The sequence below is a fragment of the Rousettus aegyptiacus genome, unplaced genomic scaffold (genome assembly GCF_014176215.1).
Source record: "Rousettus aegyptiacus isolate mRouAeg1 unplaced genomic scaffold, mRouAeg1.p scaffold_m13_p_13, whole genome shotgun sequence".
NCBI lineage: Eukaryota > Metazoa > Chordata > Mammalia > Chiroptera > Pteropodidae > Rousettus > Rousettus aegyptiacus.
The window spans coordinates 49,289,651-49,306,092 of record NW_023416288.1 but is presented as its reverse complement, the minus strand read 5'-3'; the positions used below and the strand labels follow the sequence as shown (position 1 = coordinate 49,306,092).

General features: G+C 59.6%; 2 protein-coding genes and 1 long non-coding RNA gene across 5 annotated transcripts in view; 2 read left to right on the top strand and 1 right to left on the bottom strand.

The window, feature by feature from the left end:
- The first annotated feature begins 147 nt into the window (after window positions 1-147).
- On the top strand, window positions 148-4,043 carry LOC118610746. Its single transcript, XR_004954003.1, has 3 exons — window positions 148-1,118; window positions 2,674-2,767; window positions 3,718-4,043. It is a non-coding gene; the product is annotated as an uncharacterized LOC118610746 (long non-coding RNA).
- A 106-nt stretch (window positions 4,044-4,149) lies between these two features.
- On the top strand, window positions 4,150-11,689 carry CHPF2 (chondroitin polymerizing factor 2). 2 transcript variants are annotated; one of them, XM_036230655.1, is made up of 5 exons: window positions 4,150-5,962; window positions 6,396-6,960; window positions 7,644-7,826; window positions 8,375-10,156; window positions 10,561-11,689. In XM_036230655.1, exons 1-4 carry the CDS (start codon window positions 5,700-5,702, stop codon window positions 9,680-9,682), a joined length of 2,319 nt encoding a protein of 772 aa, XP_036086548.1. In that variant the 5' UTR covers window positions 4,150-5,699; the 3' UTR covers window positions 9,683-10,156; window positions 10,561-11,689. The 2 variants fall into 2 exon arrangements, with proteins under 2 accessions (XP_036086548.1, XP_016019438.1); XM_016163952.2 differs by having other exon boundaries at window positions 10,474-11,689.
- The window catches only part of SMARCD3 (SWI/SNF related, matrix associated, actin dependent regulator of chromatin, subfamily d, member 3), a 25,447-nt gene continuing 18,933 nt past the window's right edge, over window positions 9,929-16,442 (bottom strand). For both annotated transcript variants that reach the window (XM_016163954.2, XM_016163953.2), the window contains 12 exons: window positions 16,021-16,232; window positions 14,255-14,297; window positions 13,404-13,526; window positions 13,162-13,284; window positions 12,816-12,911; window positions 12,538-12,639; window positions 12,144-12,305; window positions 11,210-11,307; window positions 10,942-11,077; window positions 10,582-10,704; window positions 10,273-10,374; window positions 9,929-10,115 (listed from right to left, as the gene is read on the bottom strand). In XM_016163954.2, the coding sequence (XP_016019440.1) occupies window positions 10,062-10,115; window positions 10,273-10,374; window positions 10,582-10,704; window positions 10,942-11,077; window positions 11,210-11,307; window positions 12,144-12,305; window positions 12,538-12,639; window positions 12,816-12,911; window positions 13,162-13,284; window positions 13,404-13,526; window positions 14,255-14,297; window positions 16,021-16,232 (1,374 nt within the window). In that variant the 3' untranslated portion in view covers window positions 9,929-10,061. The remainder of the gene's footprint in view (window positions 10,116-10,272; window positions 10,375-10,581; window positions 10,705-10,941; window positions 11,078-11,209; window positions 11,308-12,143; window positions 12,306-12,537; window positions 12,640-12,815; window positions 12,912-13,161; window positions 13,285-13,403; window positions 13,527-14,254; window positions 14,298-16,020; window positions 16,233-16,442) is intronic.

Here is a 16,442-nt window from a genome sequence, read left to right as displayed (position 1 = left end):
TGCTGGGAAATGTCGTCCTCCAGTCGCGGCGGCCCAGGCGAGATTGCGCCGGGAGAACTACCACGTATCCCAGCGGCCTCGCGGGCCCTGTGACGTCATCGGGCCGCGCGAGGCTAGGGGGCATTAGAGTCCCACAGCCCTCTGCCAGCAGGACGGCTTCGGGCGCCGGAAACTGCAAATCCCAGATTGCCCCTCGGGGAAGCGGGCCGGGCCTCCCAGGCTTCACCCCGCCCCTCGAAAAATCTCTTATGTGGAGATACCGAGTTCGTGGGGCCGAGCCACTGGCTCAGGCTGCGAGACCGGCGACTACACTTCCCGGCGTGCATCAGGCGGGAAAAGGTCGAGACAATGGGCAGACGAGAGGAGGGAGGTGGAGGAAAAAGTGAGGTGGCTGGAAGAAAGGCTTCCTCGTTTCATGAAATCGAGATTTTAGAGGCTGGCCCAGTGGTAACCAAACTTTTAGAGGTGCGGAACGTGGTTCGTAAACCTTGGCCGCGTAGCCTACCGCATCCAGAATTGTTAAGTGTCCATGAAAGCCAAGTAGGTTTGGTGGGAAGAGCCCACAGGTAAATGAACAAGACTCTTTTTCTGAGTGTACCTTTATTATGTTTGTCATGAGACCTTGCCCGTTACTTTTCCTTTGATTCTCACTGTTTAAAATCTCTTACAGACTTCTCATCGTCTACATCGTAAATCTCACATTTGTAGCCCCAAGTACAAGGCATGCCCTTGGTGATCTCTGTTACTTGTCCAGGCCCCTGACCAGCGGCGCCTCGCCATCAGTGAGTGACACAGCTGGAGAGAAGCAAAGGGAACTTACTCCCTCTGCGCACATTCTCCAAAAGTGGCCCCCTTGGCGCTTTTCTGGAATGAGCATTCTTTCCCCCACAGAATTAGTTTTCTTTCTCAACTTGAAGCTCCGGTAGAATCTAACTACTTGTAGTTCAGGTAATCTATGCTATTCCACGCCTTCATGCCTTTGAACATGCCTTTTTTAGAATACCCTTCAATTAAGTGCCCACTGTTTGTCAGTCTCAGAGCTAGATGCTGGAGTGGTAATGGTGACAAGTCATTCCGTGACCTTGGGGAGCTGACAATTAAGAAGGAACAGCAAAGAGGTAAACAGACTGTGACATTCAGGTGATAAGTGCCTTAAAAGTGACTCTTCCATGCTGCTGGAGTTCCTACGTGGGGATCTCATTCGACAGCATAACTACGCATGAATTCTGGGGGCAGACTGCCTGCATGCAGACCCCAGTGCTAACATTTAGTGTGTGACTTTGGACAAAACACACACACTCTGCTATAAAATGGGAATGATGATAGTACTTACCTCATATAATTGTTAAAGACTAGAATTTAATTCTTGTCAATTGGCTAATTATTGCCTTCTCTGCCACTAGTAGAATCCTTACCTAAGTATATACTAGATATATATATATTTTTTTACTACACTTAACAAGTATTAAGCACCTGCTCTGGGCAAAAGCATTGTTTTAGGTAAAGAATATAGGCAATCGTTGACTGCCAAGCCTCTCCTTATGAAGCAAAGGAGTTATATATGGTGTGGATCACAAAAAAACCACTCTTCCAAGCACCTAGTCTCCTGGGAGACCTGTCTACAATATGCTTTCCTCCCCCAAACTTATTAAAGTGTGTGGTTACAGGCAGGTTACAGGTTACAGAGAACTAACATTATGCTCTTTCATTTATGCAATCCCATCTCATCTCCCCAACAATCCCTGAGGTAGGTATTATTACTATCTTACAGTTGGAAACAAAGGCACAGAGTACTTAAGAAAATAACACTGCTGGTAGAAGACAGTGCCAGGATTTGAGGCCGGAACTTCTGCTTCCAGAACTCCACCTTTGTAAAATGGCTTGGGATGGCAAGAGAAACTATAACCAGTTACTTCTCTGAAGCTACCTGCATAGCAACCAATCACAACCAGGATTTCTCATGAATCATCAGTTGTTGGGCAGTCTGACCTCAGCACAGCAAGAGTGGCTTAGAAAACTTGTTGGCCACTTAAGAAGTCCTGCCGTTCCCACCCAGGGTTTAGATGTCTTGCAGAAAACAGACCTGGGGACAAGGGGAGAAGAGATGGGGACATGGGAGGGAGAGAGAGATGTGGGCAGAAAGGAGGACAAAAGAACTGGCTAAATATGAAAAATAACAGAAGGTCAATGCTGGAAGCAAGAACATTTGGTCTAGACTCTTCATTTAAATATGAAGAAACAGACCCAAGGAAGACAATGTCTGGTCAGAATTACCTAGAAACTTATGACCTGAGAAGGGTCTGGAACCGTGCTATTCAATATGGTAGTCTCTGGCCCCATATGGCGATAGAGCACTTGAAACGTGGCCAGTCCAGTCCGAATCGAGATGTGCATCAGATTTTAAAGCTGGGGGTCATGGGGGGGGAGATGTAAAAACATCTAAATTTTTTATATTGATTACAATAGAAATATTTTGGATATATTTAATAATACCCTAAAATATATTATTAAAATTAATTTCATGTTTTTTTCTTTAAACTTGGCTACCAGTAAATTTTAAATTACATATATGTCTCACATTCGTGGCTTGCATCATATATGTCTATTGGACAATGTAGATCTGGAACCTAGACCTTCCAACCTCTAAGTGAGTGTCCCAGCTCTTCTTCCCAGAGTCTTCTAACAAGTCATTCATTCATCACCTCGGGAGGGACCAAATTGTAGTTGAAACGATAAGACCAAACCACAGGAAAGGATAGCAGTGCTGGTGAGTCTATCTTATAACTTACTAGAATGGTAGTTCTTAACTCTAGCAGCCCAGTGCTCCCTTTAATAACAAACATTTTTTATGACACCCCCTTTACTGTTTTGAGATAAAGTTCATAGATGATATAACCTAACACATTGATATAACACATTGATTTCAAAAAATTATAGTGTCTTCCCAGAAGAAAAGGCAATCCCTTATAATAAAATGTTATTTCAATGTGCTAGAAAACATAATTAGATGCTTATACGTATATGTAGGGTCACCTTGAATGCGACAGTGCAAATGCAGGCACCGTGAGTGACATTGCTACCCGTGATACAGTTTTCGAAAATGGTAACTTCGTAAATTCCTGAACACATTCCTTGAAAACTCGACATATATTACCATCTGCAAAATTACATCATTTATGTATATAAAACACAGGCTCAAGGATCAACGATTATAACCAGTTTTCTCACTTACATGAACTTTCAGTAGGACACTTGAAAGCCAGGTGGGACAATTCTTTCCTGCGTGATACTCTGACAGTGTGCAAGACATCCAGCATTCTTGGCTCCTTCCTTAACCATTTGAGAGGGAAATGGCCCCTGTACACTCCCAAGTTGCCCCCTAGGGATGTGCCATCCTAGCTGGGAACCCAGTGCGGTCTTAGAAGGCCCTGCCTGCTCCCCAGCCTCCCCTGGGCTGTTTCCGCTCCCTTACCAGGAGGTAGCTGCCTGGCTGTCCCAGGTTCTCTGCCTTCCTCGTCCAGGGCCTTCTGCGCTCCGCTGTTACCTGGAGCTCTCAACTTTTTGTCTGGGGAACTTACTAAACCTTTGGATCTCAGCAGTCCCAATTTCTCGGTCTGATTCTTCCTGTCGTGTTTTTCCACTGGACTCTACTTCTCTGCAAATAATGTTAATGACAGTTTGAGATTTCTACCTAAGTTTGTATTTTCGCTACGCCAGTGTGAGTTTAATGCCTGTCGCCGTCGACTCTCAGCTTCCCGAGGACAAGGACTGTGCCCAGCTCGACTACCGCCTGCTTCCTACGTACTCATTACGGTGGCCTAGAACTTGGTAGGCAAACGACAACTAGTTCTGAAATAACCGGGTGGATGATGGGGTTAGGACGCCCTTCGGGAGGGAAAAGCATGATCACTGGGGGGAGAGCATTTTTTCCCAGTGCATGGGAGTCGAGGTTGAAGGTTTGGGGCACCTTAGGGTCCACTCGGATTAGCGTCTGTGGAAGCACTCCTGTTCTTGGGGGTCGGGTGGCTGGCCGGGGCAAACCACGTCACCCTCCGAAAGGCTGGCATTGCGGGGAAGAGGCGGGGAGACCATAGAGAGAGCGGTGGCAGAGCGAGCGGCCGGATGCGGTCACCATAGAGACGGAGACTGACAGCGAGCGGAAGAGGAAGAAGCGGGCCGGGCTGTGAGGTGGCAGCGGCTGCGGCGGCGGAGCCGGCGCCTCACCGGAGCCCTAGGGTCTGTTCCCCCTACCCCACCTCCACCTCTGTGAGGGGCGACAGGGGCGCGGCTCCCGGCCACAGGAGCAGGTCCCACCCCCACGCCCTCGGCCCTGCTCCTCGGGACGGCAGTGGTCGCATCGCGGGTCGTTTCGGTCCCTCCTTGGTCCGTCCGCCCCTGGCCCAGCTGCAGGGGCCTCTCCCTGCGGGCCCCGGGGCGACCCTCGCTGTCCTTCGGCCGCCGGCGCAGGCAGGGCTGTCGCCCCACGGAAGCGCCTCTGCTCGGGGTCTTTGCCCACCTCCCCCAGCTGCGACCTCCGGCCCCCCCCCCCCGCCCCTCCTCGCCGCTCCGTGACGCAGCCGGTTTTATTTCTGCTTTGAGACTGACGGCTAAAAGTCGCTTTGCGCCTTCTTCCCAGGACTCCAATTGGTCTTTGGTCGCTGAGAGGTAGAGCAGGGGTGCCGGCCCTGGCGACGGTCGCGTCCGCAGCCAGCCGCGCCCCCGTTTTTCTTCCCAGGATCCCCCTGCGTTCCTCCAGCTGCCTCTCGTCCTCTCGGTTCGGTTTGGTTCGGCTTGGGTACCTGGGGCCCTGGTAAACCCAGACACCGAATCGCTCTTACATAGCCAGATTTACTGTCATTTGCCTCCTGTCTCTCAGAGGGAGGTGGCCCGCACCAGCCTCTCGGCAGCTGGGATCAGGAGAAGAATGCGCGGGGAAGTGGTCTCATCAGCCACTGTGCTCCTCTGAGAGGCCCTGGGCGCTGGGTCGTCTTCATATCTGTCCACCTCATTTGGATGGGCAGAACTTCCACGCGCAGCGGTGCCGGGGGCTCCCCACCACTCCTGACGGGCAGAGGGGTTACTCGAGGCCTGTGTTTCCTTAACACTCAGAGCGGAGTGCAAAGAGGCCCTGGTCCCGTCCCTTGTGCCCGCCTCGGCCAGCCAGTCAGCAGCCCCTTCAGTAAATTGCGTGAGAAACGAGCCCAGAGCCGGGCGCTCCTGGGAAAGGCGTCCGAGGCCGGCTCCTCCAGCTGGGGCGCCTGTTCCAATGGAGCATGTGCTTTTCCCGTAACCACCTCTGTATCAGTTGCTGCTGGCTCTTGACTCAGAGCCAGTGTACGGAATTGCGTAGTCCTTCTGTTTGGATTAGGTTCGGCAGGATTGAGCTTCGTTTCCTTCCCTTTCGACTGGAAGACAGACCATGAGCCATTAGTAGGTGAAACCGGTTCTGATGTTTATTACCATTTGGGCTGAGGGGTAGAGCCGGCACCTTGGCGGCTGAGGACCCGGCGGCAGGCAGGATCGTGAAGACAGGACAGGCCAGTTTCCCGGGGATGCTGGGCCAGGGAGCAGACACGCCGTGCTCTGTCGCCGACCCCATTGACCCCAGGTTCCCCAGTTAAAACTGCAGGCCTCCTGCCGGCCTGGCGCCCGTCATCCCACTGGTCGGTCGGGGCACGTACTCAGCGGGGCCCGCCACCATGCGCCTGAGCTCCCTGTTGGCTGTGCTGCGACCCGCACTGCCCCTCATCCTAGGACTGTCTCTGGGATGCAGCCTGAGCCTCTTGCGCGTGTCCTGGATCCAGGGTGAGGGAGAACATCCCTGTGTAGAGGCCGTGAGGGAACCGGGGGGGCTGCAGAATCCAGACTCAAGAACTCGGCTCGACCAAAGTGACGAGGACTTCAAACCCCGGATCGTTCCCTACTACAGGGATCCCAACAAGCCCTACAAGAAGGTGCTCAGGTGAGAGCTGCATGTGTGCTTGGCCCCAGGCCCCAGGTCCCAGTGTGGGGGCGCTCTGAGTCCCTGCCTCTGCCTTCACTGGTAATCGGTGTTAGGCTCCCTGGAGCATGCTGCGCCTTATTACCCGTCATGGTCCAGCCCGTTCCCCTCCTCCTCAGTCCAGGAAGGTCGCAGCCACTGGCGTGCAGTTAGTGTCGATGTTCTTGAATAGGGCGGGAATTGCATCTCACGCATCTAATCCGTCCTTAGACCCCACCCCGAGTCAATGCCAGGGCCGCCCTCCGGGTGCTCGCCGGGAGCTAGTTAGTAGTGACGAGGGGCTTTCCCTTCTCTTTTCTCGCCCCACCTCCCTCGTCCCTAGGGGGGTGTACGCTGCACAGGTTGGGCTCCCCCACATGAAGGGTTGACCCTGGGGGTGCCGGTCTCTCCACAGGACTCGGTACATCCAGACGGAGCTGGGCTCTCGTGAGCGGCTGCTGGTGGCTGTCCTCACTTCCCGGGCCACGCTGTCCACTCTGGCCGTGGCCGTGAACCGCACAGTGGCCCACCACTTCCCTCGGTTACTGTACTTCACCGGGCAGCGAGGGGCCCGGACTCCAGCGGGGATGCAGGTGGTGTCTCATGGGGACGAGCGGCCGGCCTGGCTCATGTCCGAGACCCTGCGCCATCTCCACACGCACTTCGGAGGCGACTACGACTGGTTCTTCATCATGCAGGATGACACTTACGTGCAGGCCCCGCGCCTGGCAGCGCTCGCCGGCCACCTCAGCATCAACCAAGACCTGTACCTGGGCCGGGCGGAGGAGTTCATTGGTGCTGGCGAGCAGGCCCGGTACTGCCATGGGGGCTTTGGCTACCTGCTGTCACGGAGTCTCCTGCTTCGACTGCGGCCGCATCTGGATGGCTGCCGAGGAGACATTCTCAGTGCCCGCCCTGACGAGTGGCTTGGCCGCTGCCTCATCGACTCTCTGGGTATCGGCTGTGTCTCGCAGCACCAGGTGACAGCCCTCTCTAGTCAGTCCCGGCCCTTGTGGCCGAAGGTTTGGCCTCCAGGCTGAGTGCTGCCGGCTCATTCCCAGCCGCCTCTCAGGGCCTGTTTAACCCTCCCCGGCCACGGAGCACCCCTCTGCTCACCTCAGGCGGTCTCAGGCCCCGGGAGACTGGCAAAGCGGCATCTTGTCAGGAACCCTGCGAGCAAGACAGGCACCCCCATTCACCAGTCCTCCCTCTCCCCCCACTTGTCCCCACCCTCCGCCCCTCCCCCACACGCAGGGCTGTGGTCTCTGGGAAGGTCCACAACCTCTGGGAAGGTTGTAGAGGCGGCCTCTCCAGGAGGAATGAGGTGCTGCCTCAGAAAGCTGCCCTGCCCTTGGGCCTGGAGAAGAGTGGACGAAACCAACATTTGGGGACTATTTGCTGACCCGTGGCGTTCATTCCCTTGAGAATCAGTGGGGTATCTGGGGAAGAGGGCGTCCTTAGTTACCTACTCAACATCCTCTTTCCAAACCCCAGGGGTAAGAGTAAGGCCAAGGTTAAGGGGACACTGGCATGAGCTCCTGCTCCCTCCCTCCTTTCTCGGCAGCGACAGGCAGGCAGGCAGGGGTGCCCGTGGACTCTGGTCAGGGCTGGCTGGGGACAGCAGCCCCCGCCGTGTGTTGATTGATCCGCCCGGTCCCTCTAGGGGCAGCAGTATCGCTCATTTGAACTGGCCAAAAACAGAGACCCCGAGAAGGAGGGGAGCGCAGCTTTCCTGAGTGCCTTCGCCGTGCACCCCGTCTCCGAGGGCACCCTCATGTACCGGCTGCACAAGCGCTTCAGCGCCCTGGAGCTGGAGCGGGCGTACAGCGAGATAGAGCAGCTGCAGGTGAGCGGGGCCGGGCCGTGGGCGGGGCGGGGGGCTGGTCGGGGGGCTGGGCAGGGTAGAAAGAGGCCGACCCTACCTGAGTCTCAAAGTCCAGGGAGAAGGGGCCCTGTGGGTGCAGGTCAGTCTGGACTCGGATGCAGTTGAAAGGTTTGCAGGGGGACTGAGGGTCGGTCGCCTGGCACTTAGAGCGCGTCCACTTCTCCCACCCAGAAGTCCCTGGACTTCTAGTACTGTCCTTAGAACCCCAAGGGTGGGACATAGAAGCCTCAGTGGTCGTGGGCTTGTCGGAGGTGGAGTAGAGTGAGAACAAAGGTCCCGTTTCGGGGAAGCTGTAGCCTCAGCCGAGGCACTTCCCACACTTGAGTAAGGTAGGTGGGATTCGCGTGCCTACCGCCTTTGACGAGGAGCATGGCGGACAGGGGTTATCAGATTGGCCAGGGGCGCCCCACTAAGTGTTGGCGGAGGCAGGATAGGGCCCAGAGCCCAGGATGGTTGGGTCCCGACCACCTAGACAGGTGCTGACTGTGTGTCCCCCCCCCCCACCCTAGGCTCAGATCCGGAACCTGACGGAGCTGACCCCCGAGGGGGCGGCAGGGCTGAGCTGGCCCGTGGGGCTCCCGGCCCCGTTCACTCCGCACTCTCGCTTTGAGGTCCTGGGCTGGGACTACTTCACAGAGCAGCACATCTTCTCCTGTGCAGATGGGGCCCCCAAGTGCCCGCTGCAGGGGGCCAGCCGGGTGGACGTGGGCGACGCCGTGGAGACGGCTCTGGAGCAGCTGAACCGGCGCTACCAGCCCCGCCTGCGCTTCCGGAAGCAGCGGCTCCTCAACGGCTATCGGCGCTTCGACCCGGCGCGGGGCATGGAGTACACCCTGGACCTGCTGCTGGAGGCCGTGACGCAGCGCGGGCACCGGCGGGCGCTGGCGCGCAGGGTCAGCCTGCTGCGGCCGCTGAGTCGGGTGGAGATCCTGCCCATGCCCTACGTCACCGAGGCCACCCGCGTGCAGCTGGTGCTGCCGCTCCCGGTGGCCGAAGCCGCCGCGGCCCCCGCCTTCCTCGAGGCCTTTGCCGCGGGCGTCCTGGAGCCGCGAGAGCACGCGCTGCTCACCCTGCTGCTGGTCTACGGGCCGCGGGAAGGCGGCCGGGGGGCCCTGGACCCGTTTCTGGGGGTGAAGGCTGCGGCAGCCGAGTTAGAACAACGGTACCCAGGGACGAGGCTGGCCTGGCTCGCCGTGCGCGCCGAGGCCCCTTCCCAGGTGCGGCTCATGGACGTGGTCTCAAAGAAGCACCCGGTGGACACGCTGTTCTTCCTGACCACCGTGTGGACCCGGCCCGGGCCCGAAGTCCTGAACCGCTGCCGCATGAACGCCATCTCCGGCTGGCAGGCCTTCTTCCCGGTCCACTTCCAGGAGTTCAACCCCACCCTGGCACCACAGAGGTCTCCCCCGGGGCCCGCGGGGGCCGGCCCCGACCCCCCGTCCCCTCCCGGCGCCGACCCTTCCCGGGGGACTCCCGTGGGCGGCAGGTTTGACCGCCACGCGTCCGCGGAGGGCTGCTTCTACAACGCCGACTACCTGGCGGCCCGCGCGCGGCTGGCGGCCGAGCTGGCGGGCCAGGAGGAGGAGGAAGCCCTGGAGGGGCTGGAGGTGATGGACGTGTTCCTCCGGTTCTCAGGGCTCCATCTCTTCCGGGCCGTGGAGCCAGGCCTGGTGCAGAGGTTCTCCCTGCGGGACTGCAGCCCCCGGCTCAGCGAGGAGCTCTACCACCGCTGCCGCCTCAGCAACCTGGAGGGGCTGGCCGGCCGCGCGCAGCTGGCCATGGCGCTGTTCGAGCAGGAGCAGGCCAACAGCACCTAGCCCCGCGCGCGCCCCCTCTGCCGCAGCCCCGGGAGGGCAGGGCGCGGCGGACAGATGGAGAGCATGTCGCTGTATTTTTTTTTAATAAGAAAACGTTATTAAAAGTGTCTTCTGCCAAAGTGTTTTTTAGGTCTAGGGAAAACGAGCAAGAAGAATCTGAGGGAGGGGCCTGGGGAGTGTTCTCGGGGGGCCCACTGCCTTCCCCTTCCTCCTCCTTCCCGGTTGCCAATGACCACACAGCTGCCATCAGATGAATGACCTTTAATCCAGTTCCCCGCCTCACCCCGAGGAAGGCAGGCAGGCGGCAGAGGAGTGACGGCAGAGCCCCGGGGGACAGGCGCGGCCCCGGGGGGGCCCCACGTGCTCCCTCACGGGGCCCCTAGGTGTTGCGCACGACCAGCGACTGCTCCAGCTCCTGCCTGCGCTGCTGGATCTGTGAGGAGCGAGAGCAGGAGCAGGGTGACCGTGCCGCCAGTGAGTGACAGGGCGCCCCCTGCCTCGGAAGAGCCTCTGGGAGCGGGGAGGGCTCCCCCGAGGCGAGGGGTGCCCTCTCGGAGTGAGGGGGGCTGAGGTGCACGGGCCCTGCCCACCTTGCAGTAGAAGTAGCGGCTGACGGCTTCCTGGGACCAGGGCTGGTGGTAGAACTCGGCCCGGCGCTCCTCCTCGGGGTTGCCTGCCACATCTGTCATCACCTGGGAGGCAGCAGCGGGGTCAGCCCCGAGCCCAGACGCCCTCCAGCCCCCCGGGGGACAGCGCTCACTGCCTTCCCGATATGCTTGTCTCCCATCCAGCGCTCCCGGACTCCTGAGCCCAGACGCCCTCCAGCCCCCCGGGGGACAGCGCTCACTGCCTTCCCGATATGCTTGTCTCCCACCCAGCGCTCCCGGACTCCCCTTCACCTTGAGGTCTCGGCTCTGGGAGCGGAGCAGGTCTTGGATGTAGCCTTTGGGGTCCCTGGAGAAGCTTAGCATGAAGTCCCTCTGGATCTTGAGCTGGTTTATGGATTCAATCGTCTCATGGATCTGCAGGTAGAAAGACAGATGCTTTCACCTGGCCGTGGGAGCAGCGGGGCGCGTGGGGGAGGGTGGCTGCGGTCCTGTGGCGGGCCACCCCTTGCCCGCCTCCCACCCGCTGCAGCAGGGCAGGGGGAAGGGCCACCTGCCCTTCACCTCTCCACAGGCCCATGCCTGTGTCTGCTCCGTCTGTGCTCTGTCCTTTCTGGGTTCATGTCCCACTCCAGTTCTGGGCTCTGGCCCCACCTTACTGTCCAGAGCGCTGATCTCCTGCTGGTTGGCCGTGGACAGGAGGAAGCTGCTCATCTGCCCCTTCAGTGGCTCCTCCACCTCCACGTCAATGTCATAGCACGCCGTCTTCTTCTGGTCCGACGGGTCCACACTGCCGGGAAGGCCAGCCCTCGGTGTTCACCTGCCCCGCAGAGGCCCAGGGCCTGGGGCAGATGCAGAGGGGAGGGACGGGAAGGCCAGGATGCAATGCCTGTCTGGTCTGGGGAGCAAGCCGGGGCCTCACCTGATGACGTGGTTGATGACAATTGGGTCAGGGGGCAACAGCAGAGCTGTGAGGCGCTGGGGAATCTCAGAAAACTTCAGCCGGGGACAATCAAAAATCTAAAGGAGAGAGGGAGAGAGAGAGGTCACTCTTCTGTGCTTGAACAAGCGTGACTACAGTTCCAGAGCCTTCCATTCTGGAAAGGCCGCGAGCAGCCAGGAGCAAGGCTAGCTCCCCACCGCGCACGGGGCAGGGACTAGGGTGGCTGCGGGTCTGTTGAGAACAGGGTCCGCCTGCCCGGGTGTAAGTCCTGCTTCCAGCACTTCCTGTGCAGCCTGAGCGAGTCACTTAACCACTCAGACCTCAGTTTCTCCACCTCCGGCACGGGGATGACGGCAGTAGCCCCCCAGGACCGTGAGAATTCAGCGACTCAGCACATAAAGAGCTTGAAACGGTGCCCGGCACGTGGCAAGAGCTCAATAAACATCATGTTCTCTTTCCTCCTCGGGTTTATCTGCTGTATTTATTTAAAATTTACCACTAATAATCCCTTTGTCAAATCTCTTTCACAGCAACTGGAGTTTCCTAACTGCCCAGTGGGTTGGACGGGGGACGGGTGTCGTCGGCCCACTGTAAAGATAAAGCTCGAAACAGCTGAGTAACTTACCCAGAGTCAGAACCCAGGACTAGCACCCAGGAATCCAGCCAACTCCGAGGGCCGAGAATATCACGTTCCCCGAAGCTGTTGGCCCAATCAGACCTCCCTAACCCGGGGCGGCTCACGCAGCTCTGCCACGGTAGGGCCTGGCCCGGGCCCCTGGTGCCGAGACCCTGACCGACCCTGAGTGTGTACCGTTTCTGAAACCTGGGAATCCAGGAGGGATGTGGGGTGCCTTCGTGGAGGCACGCCCCCTGCTGGCAACTGCCCGCGCCCGCGCCCCTGCGTTCAGGCTACCTGCTGGAAGTACTTGTCCCCGTTGATGTATTCCTTGTCGTGTGAGTCCTGCAGCCTGTTCGTCTTCACATACTGCCACAGGGCCTGGACGATGGCCGAGCGGCTCTGTGTGTGCAGCCCCAGCAGCCGGGCCAGGCGGGGATCCAGTTTGAACTGGGGAGGCTGGGAAAAGGTGACCGTGAAAATGAGGGAGGGAATGGAAAGGGCTTGGGGCCAGGCAGCGCGGGACCGCGTGGGGGTGGGGCATGTGGTGACAGGCTCCTTGGGAACATGCGTCTGGAAAAGGGGGGTGGGGAGGAGAATGGGGTCCCTTGTCCTTCTCTAAGAGAAAGGGCGCGGGGGGGCGAGGGCCTCGTGTGCCGTCCGGGGGGCGGGTGGGGGGGCAGGCACGGACCTGGTAGTCCAGCATGAGGAGCAGCGTGCAGCGCACACTCAGGTCCCCTGGCCTCTTCACCTGGAACCCGTCTGTCTCCTGGGTGGTGGGCGTTCGGTGCCACTGTACGGGGAGCAGGGCGGGGTCACCTCTCAGGCCCATCTGGGCTGGGGGGACGTGGGGCTCTAGGGCGGTTCCGATCCAGATCTGTACCGCTGATGGGACTAGGTCCAAGTTCTTCAGGGACTCTGGCCCGTGGATGGGCAGCAATTCAAGGACAAGAGGGGCTTGGGTCTTACCTCGACTAGGTGGTTGTCAGGGCCATAGAGGTCTTTGTCCAGCTCAATGACCAAACTCTTGAAGAAGGAAGAGAACTTCCGCTTCTGCTTGCTGGGCTGTGGGAGAGGAACAGGGACCGTGGGGGCGGAACAGGGACCGTGGGGGCAGAATGAGTTCGGGGTGGGTGGGGCTGGTGGGGTCAGGCAGCCGGTCAGAAGCAGGCCTCCGCACCCCAGCGGTCTCTCTAGGCCACCGACCCCGGCCAGGGCTGACTCCCTAACCCTTGCTGCAAACGTCTGGTGCCGTCCTCAGCCCAGCCCCGTACCCACCCCAGGACCCCTGGAGAGACCTGGGCCGGGGACGTACGTCATCCAGGAGCTTCCCCTCCACCCGCAGCTCCCAGGAGGCGATGCTGCCATCGGAATCCTCGGCATCCGGCTTTGCGGGGTTAAAGGTATTGGAGATATAAAGACGCAGCTTCCGCTTTTGCTGTAGAGATAAAGAGTGTCCCACAGAGCAGACACTGTGCGCCCACCCCCAGGGCAGCCCCGTTTCTCCGTTCTGGGAACAGGACGTAGAGCCCTCTTCCTGCCCCCACACCAAGGCACCTTCATCGGCCTCTTCAGAGCCTCCTGGATGTCCACTCGCTTCCGCATGATGGTTTGATCCAGTTTCCTCTCAAATGCCAGGAGGTCCATGTAAGCCTGGGACTCGGGGACCAGCTCCCGGATCTGGAAGAGGAGGAGCAAGGCAGGGAACCAGGGACTCAGCCGCTGCTGCAGGTGGACGGCGCGTGTGTCACGTGACTTCAGAGTGCACAGAGGTGGAGGGGAGCTGGCCAGCTTCTGGGACCTCGTGAGGAGGGCGCCCGGCCCCAGGACTCCGTATCCGGCAGTGGCCGCCTCGAGGTGCAGGGAGAAAGACTGCTTCTCCCTCTAGGGGGACCCGCACACTTCATCGCTAGGGGAGGCCGGAGCCTCCATGGAGCCCAGCACACTCGAGGGCTTCGCCTCCTCCTCTTGTCCTTTCCCTTGTCACACGGCCACTGGGCCTCCCTCGGGTGTCTGCCAAGTGGCCAGGACCTTGGGGTCCCTGAGGTAGTTAGGGGGTGTGGTTGCTCGCCCTTACTCTGGTACCTCGCCCAGTCATTCCAGCTGATGTCTCAGCCGCGCTCGGCCACCCCCCAGCCCCGTCCCTGCTCCGTGTGTCTTCGGGTGGCTGAAATCCGGCCCACTGCACCCCAAGCCAGTGCGGCTGGGCTGCTTCCCTCCCCCCCGCCCCCTCCTCTGGCCTGAGAAGCCTCACTTCTTAATTGGCTTTTTGAACAAAAAGTGAAAGTGACTGTGACGCTGAAGCTCTGCTCCTGAGGGGGGAGGGGAGGTGAACGGGGTAGGGGGAGAGGAGGGCGGAGCAGCGCGGGATGGGGGGTGCGCCGGGGGCTGCTGTGAAAGGCACTCACCCTTTGAGGGAGGATTTTGTCAGCCATCTTCCTCCTCTTGGCACTGTACATTTTTTAAAGAAAAAACCAGGTTACCATGGCGACAGATCTGGGAGTAACGAGGCCACCTGCTAAATTATCCCGACATCTCCGCCCGCCTGGCTGGGGTTCCCACAGCCCGCCAGTCTGCCTGCCCAAGGGGCTCCGACAGTGGTGTGTGGCCTTGGCGCCCTGTCCTCTCGCTGGGAGCTGGGGTGACCTCGTTCTTTTCTCTGGCCCGGGAGCCCCCTGCCACCCCATCGTATCCTCGGGGCCGGAGAAATGCAGACGGAGGAGGGGCTGGGGGTGAGGGAGCTGCAGAAGTGTTTGGGAGAAGCCGGGGAGGAGGGAGGACGGAGAAGGGGGATGGCTTCGAAGGACTTCCCCGTGCCGCTCAGCAGGGTTGCACCACCCAAGGCGGCCTGAGCTCAGGGGGCGGGGAGATGACCACCCCCTGCTCTGGCTCCTGGAGCAAGGAGTGGCGGCATGAAGCTGGTGAGGACTGTGCCCCTGCCACCCTGGGCTTGGACGGAGACACCGACAGGCAGGGGGTGCTCTATCTCGCACCACGGGCCAACAGGGCCCGGGGACACACCCGGAGGGATTCAGAGAGTATGTGCGGATGTCCTCCAGTGGGAAGTGACTGTGGGCTGGACTTTGCCTCTTCTTGACCTGCCGGCTGCTTCTGACTTCCAGAAGCACCCCAGAAAATCCTCGGCGAGTCAAGATCAGAGCCCGGCCTAGAGGACGGCTCTATGCTGCCCCCGTGTGGTGTTCTCAACCACTGCCCCTCCCTGTCCAAAATCCTAGTCTCAGGCTAGGCAAGCAGCTTTCATTAAAAGGTCTGATTTGTTTTGAACAAATTATCTATGTGAAACTCTCGGCTTATACGACATAAATCAGGGACTTGTTTACTGCATAACAAGATGATGCGCTTTGCAAAAGAATTCATTATAGTATTCCTATAAACAGGGAAATTTCCTCGATGTGTAAAAAATATTTAATAATGAGGTAAAATCCATATTACACATTTTATAGGATTCCATCTGGTGTGCAAAAGGAAGCATGTGTGTTTGGCTAAATAGTGAAACCCAGAGGGGCATCTCTCTTGCCAGGTGCCAGCAGGCGCTTTGGGGGTGCTACCAGCTGGCTCTGACCAGGAAATGGGCCGGCCCCTGGTGGCTTAGGGGCAGACCTGGTCCAGGGTAGGTTATGACAGCTCTTCAACCTGTGAGTGCCTAAGAATCACCTGAGAGCACGACTGGACAGAGATCTCCCCCCTCAACACCCACCCACAGGGAGAATTCCCGGGCGCCACCCTCCCTGGAAGGTCGGATGTGGGGCTTAGAAACGCTGGAGCCAGGGGATTCTGGGGAGGGTGCACTGGACAACCACACTTTGAGAAACACGGTCCCAAAGCTCTGCCCTTAGTCCTTGTGCCAGCCGCACCCCCCCCCGCCCGCCACCCCATCCCCAAGACTGAAGCATCACCCAGAAGCTGGGGACAAGGGGTGGAGAGGGAGACAAGCAGTGACGAGGAGAAGGACGCGACGGCCGCAGCCTGTCTACGGTGGGCACACAAAGGAACCAGAGCAGTGCCCCCTCGGCCCTCCTCCCAAGAGGGCATCCCACCCAGGACGACTCGATCCCTGCTGATCATTCCTCCCCGCCCCTGCCAATCCCGCTCCTCGCCCGCCCCGTCCCTGCGGGTCCTGCGGTCCGCCCCCTCCGCGCTGGGCCCCACTCACCTGCGGCTCCGCGCGGGGGCGGTGGGCACCGGCTGGCCCTGGCTCTGGGCCTGGCTCTGGCCGGGCGGGGGCGCTGCTCGCTTGCGGGCGGGCTCCATGCCCGCGGGGGCCAGGCCGGGTCGCACGGCGGGGCTGCCCATGTACGGGGAGCCCGGGGGGCCCATGGGCGCCCCCTGGTGGGGCATCCGGGCTCCAGACGGCATCCCGGGGCGCTGGGTTGGGGGGCGGGGGTGAAGCAGAAACAGGAGCCCGCGGGTCAGACCAGGGCCCCGGCTCCCGGCGTGATGAGCCGCGTCTCCCCCACTTCAAATCCCCGGCCGGTGACCCTGATGCCGCCGGCGTGAGCGAGGGGTGGGAGGGGTGGGAGGGGCGGGGGCGCCGGAACCGCGCGGCTTTGGCGGAGGGGCTTTGCGTGTCGCTGC

Excerpts from the sequence above, each read along its gene's own strand:
- CHPF2 (XM_036230655.1), top strand. The coding sequence starts at position 5,700 with ATGCGCCTGAGCTCCCTGTTGGCTGTGCTGCGACCCGCACTGCCCCTC. Across the intron at positions 5,963-6,395 it reads CCCTACAAGAAGGTGCTCAG|GACTCGGTACATCCAGACGG; the intron begins GTGAGAGCTGCA and ends GTCTCTCCACAG. Across the intron at positions 7,827-8,374 it reads GCGAGATAGAGCAGCTGCAG|GCTCAGATCCGGAACCTGAC; the intron begins GTGAGCGGGGCC and ends CCCCCACCCTAG.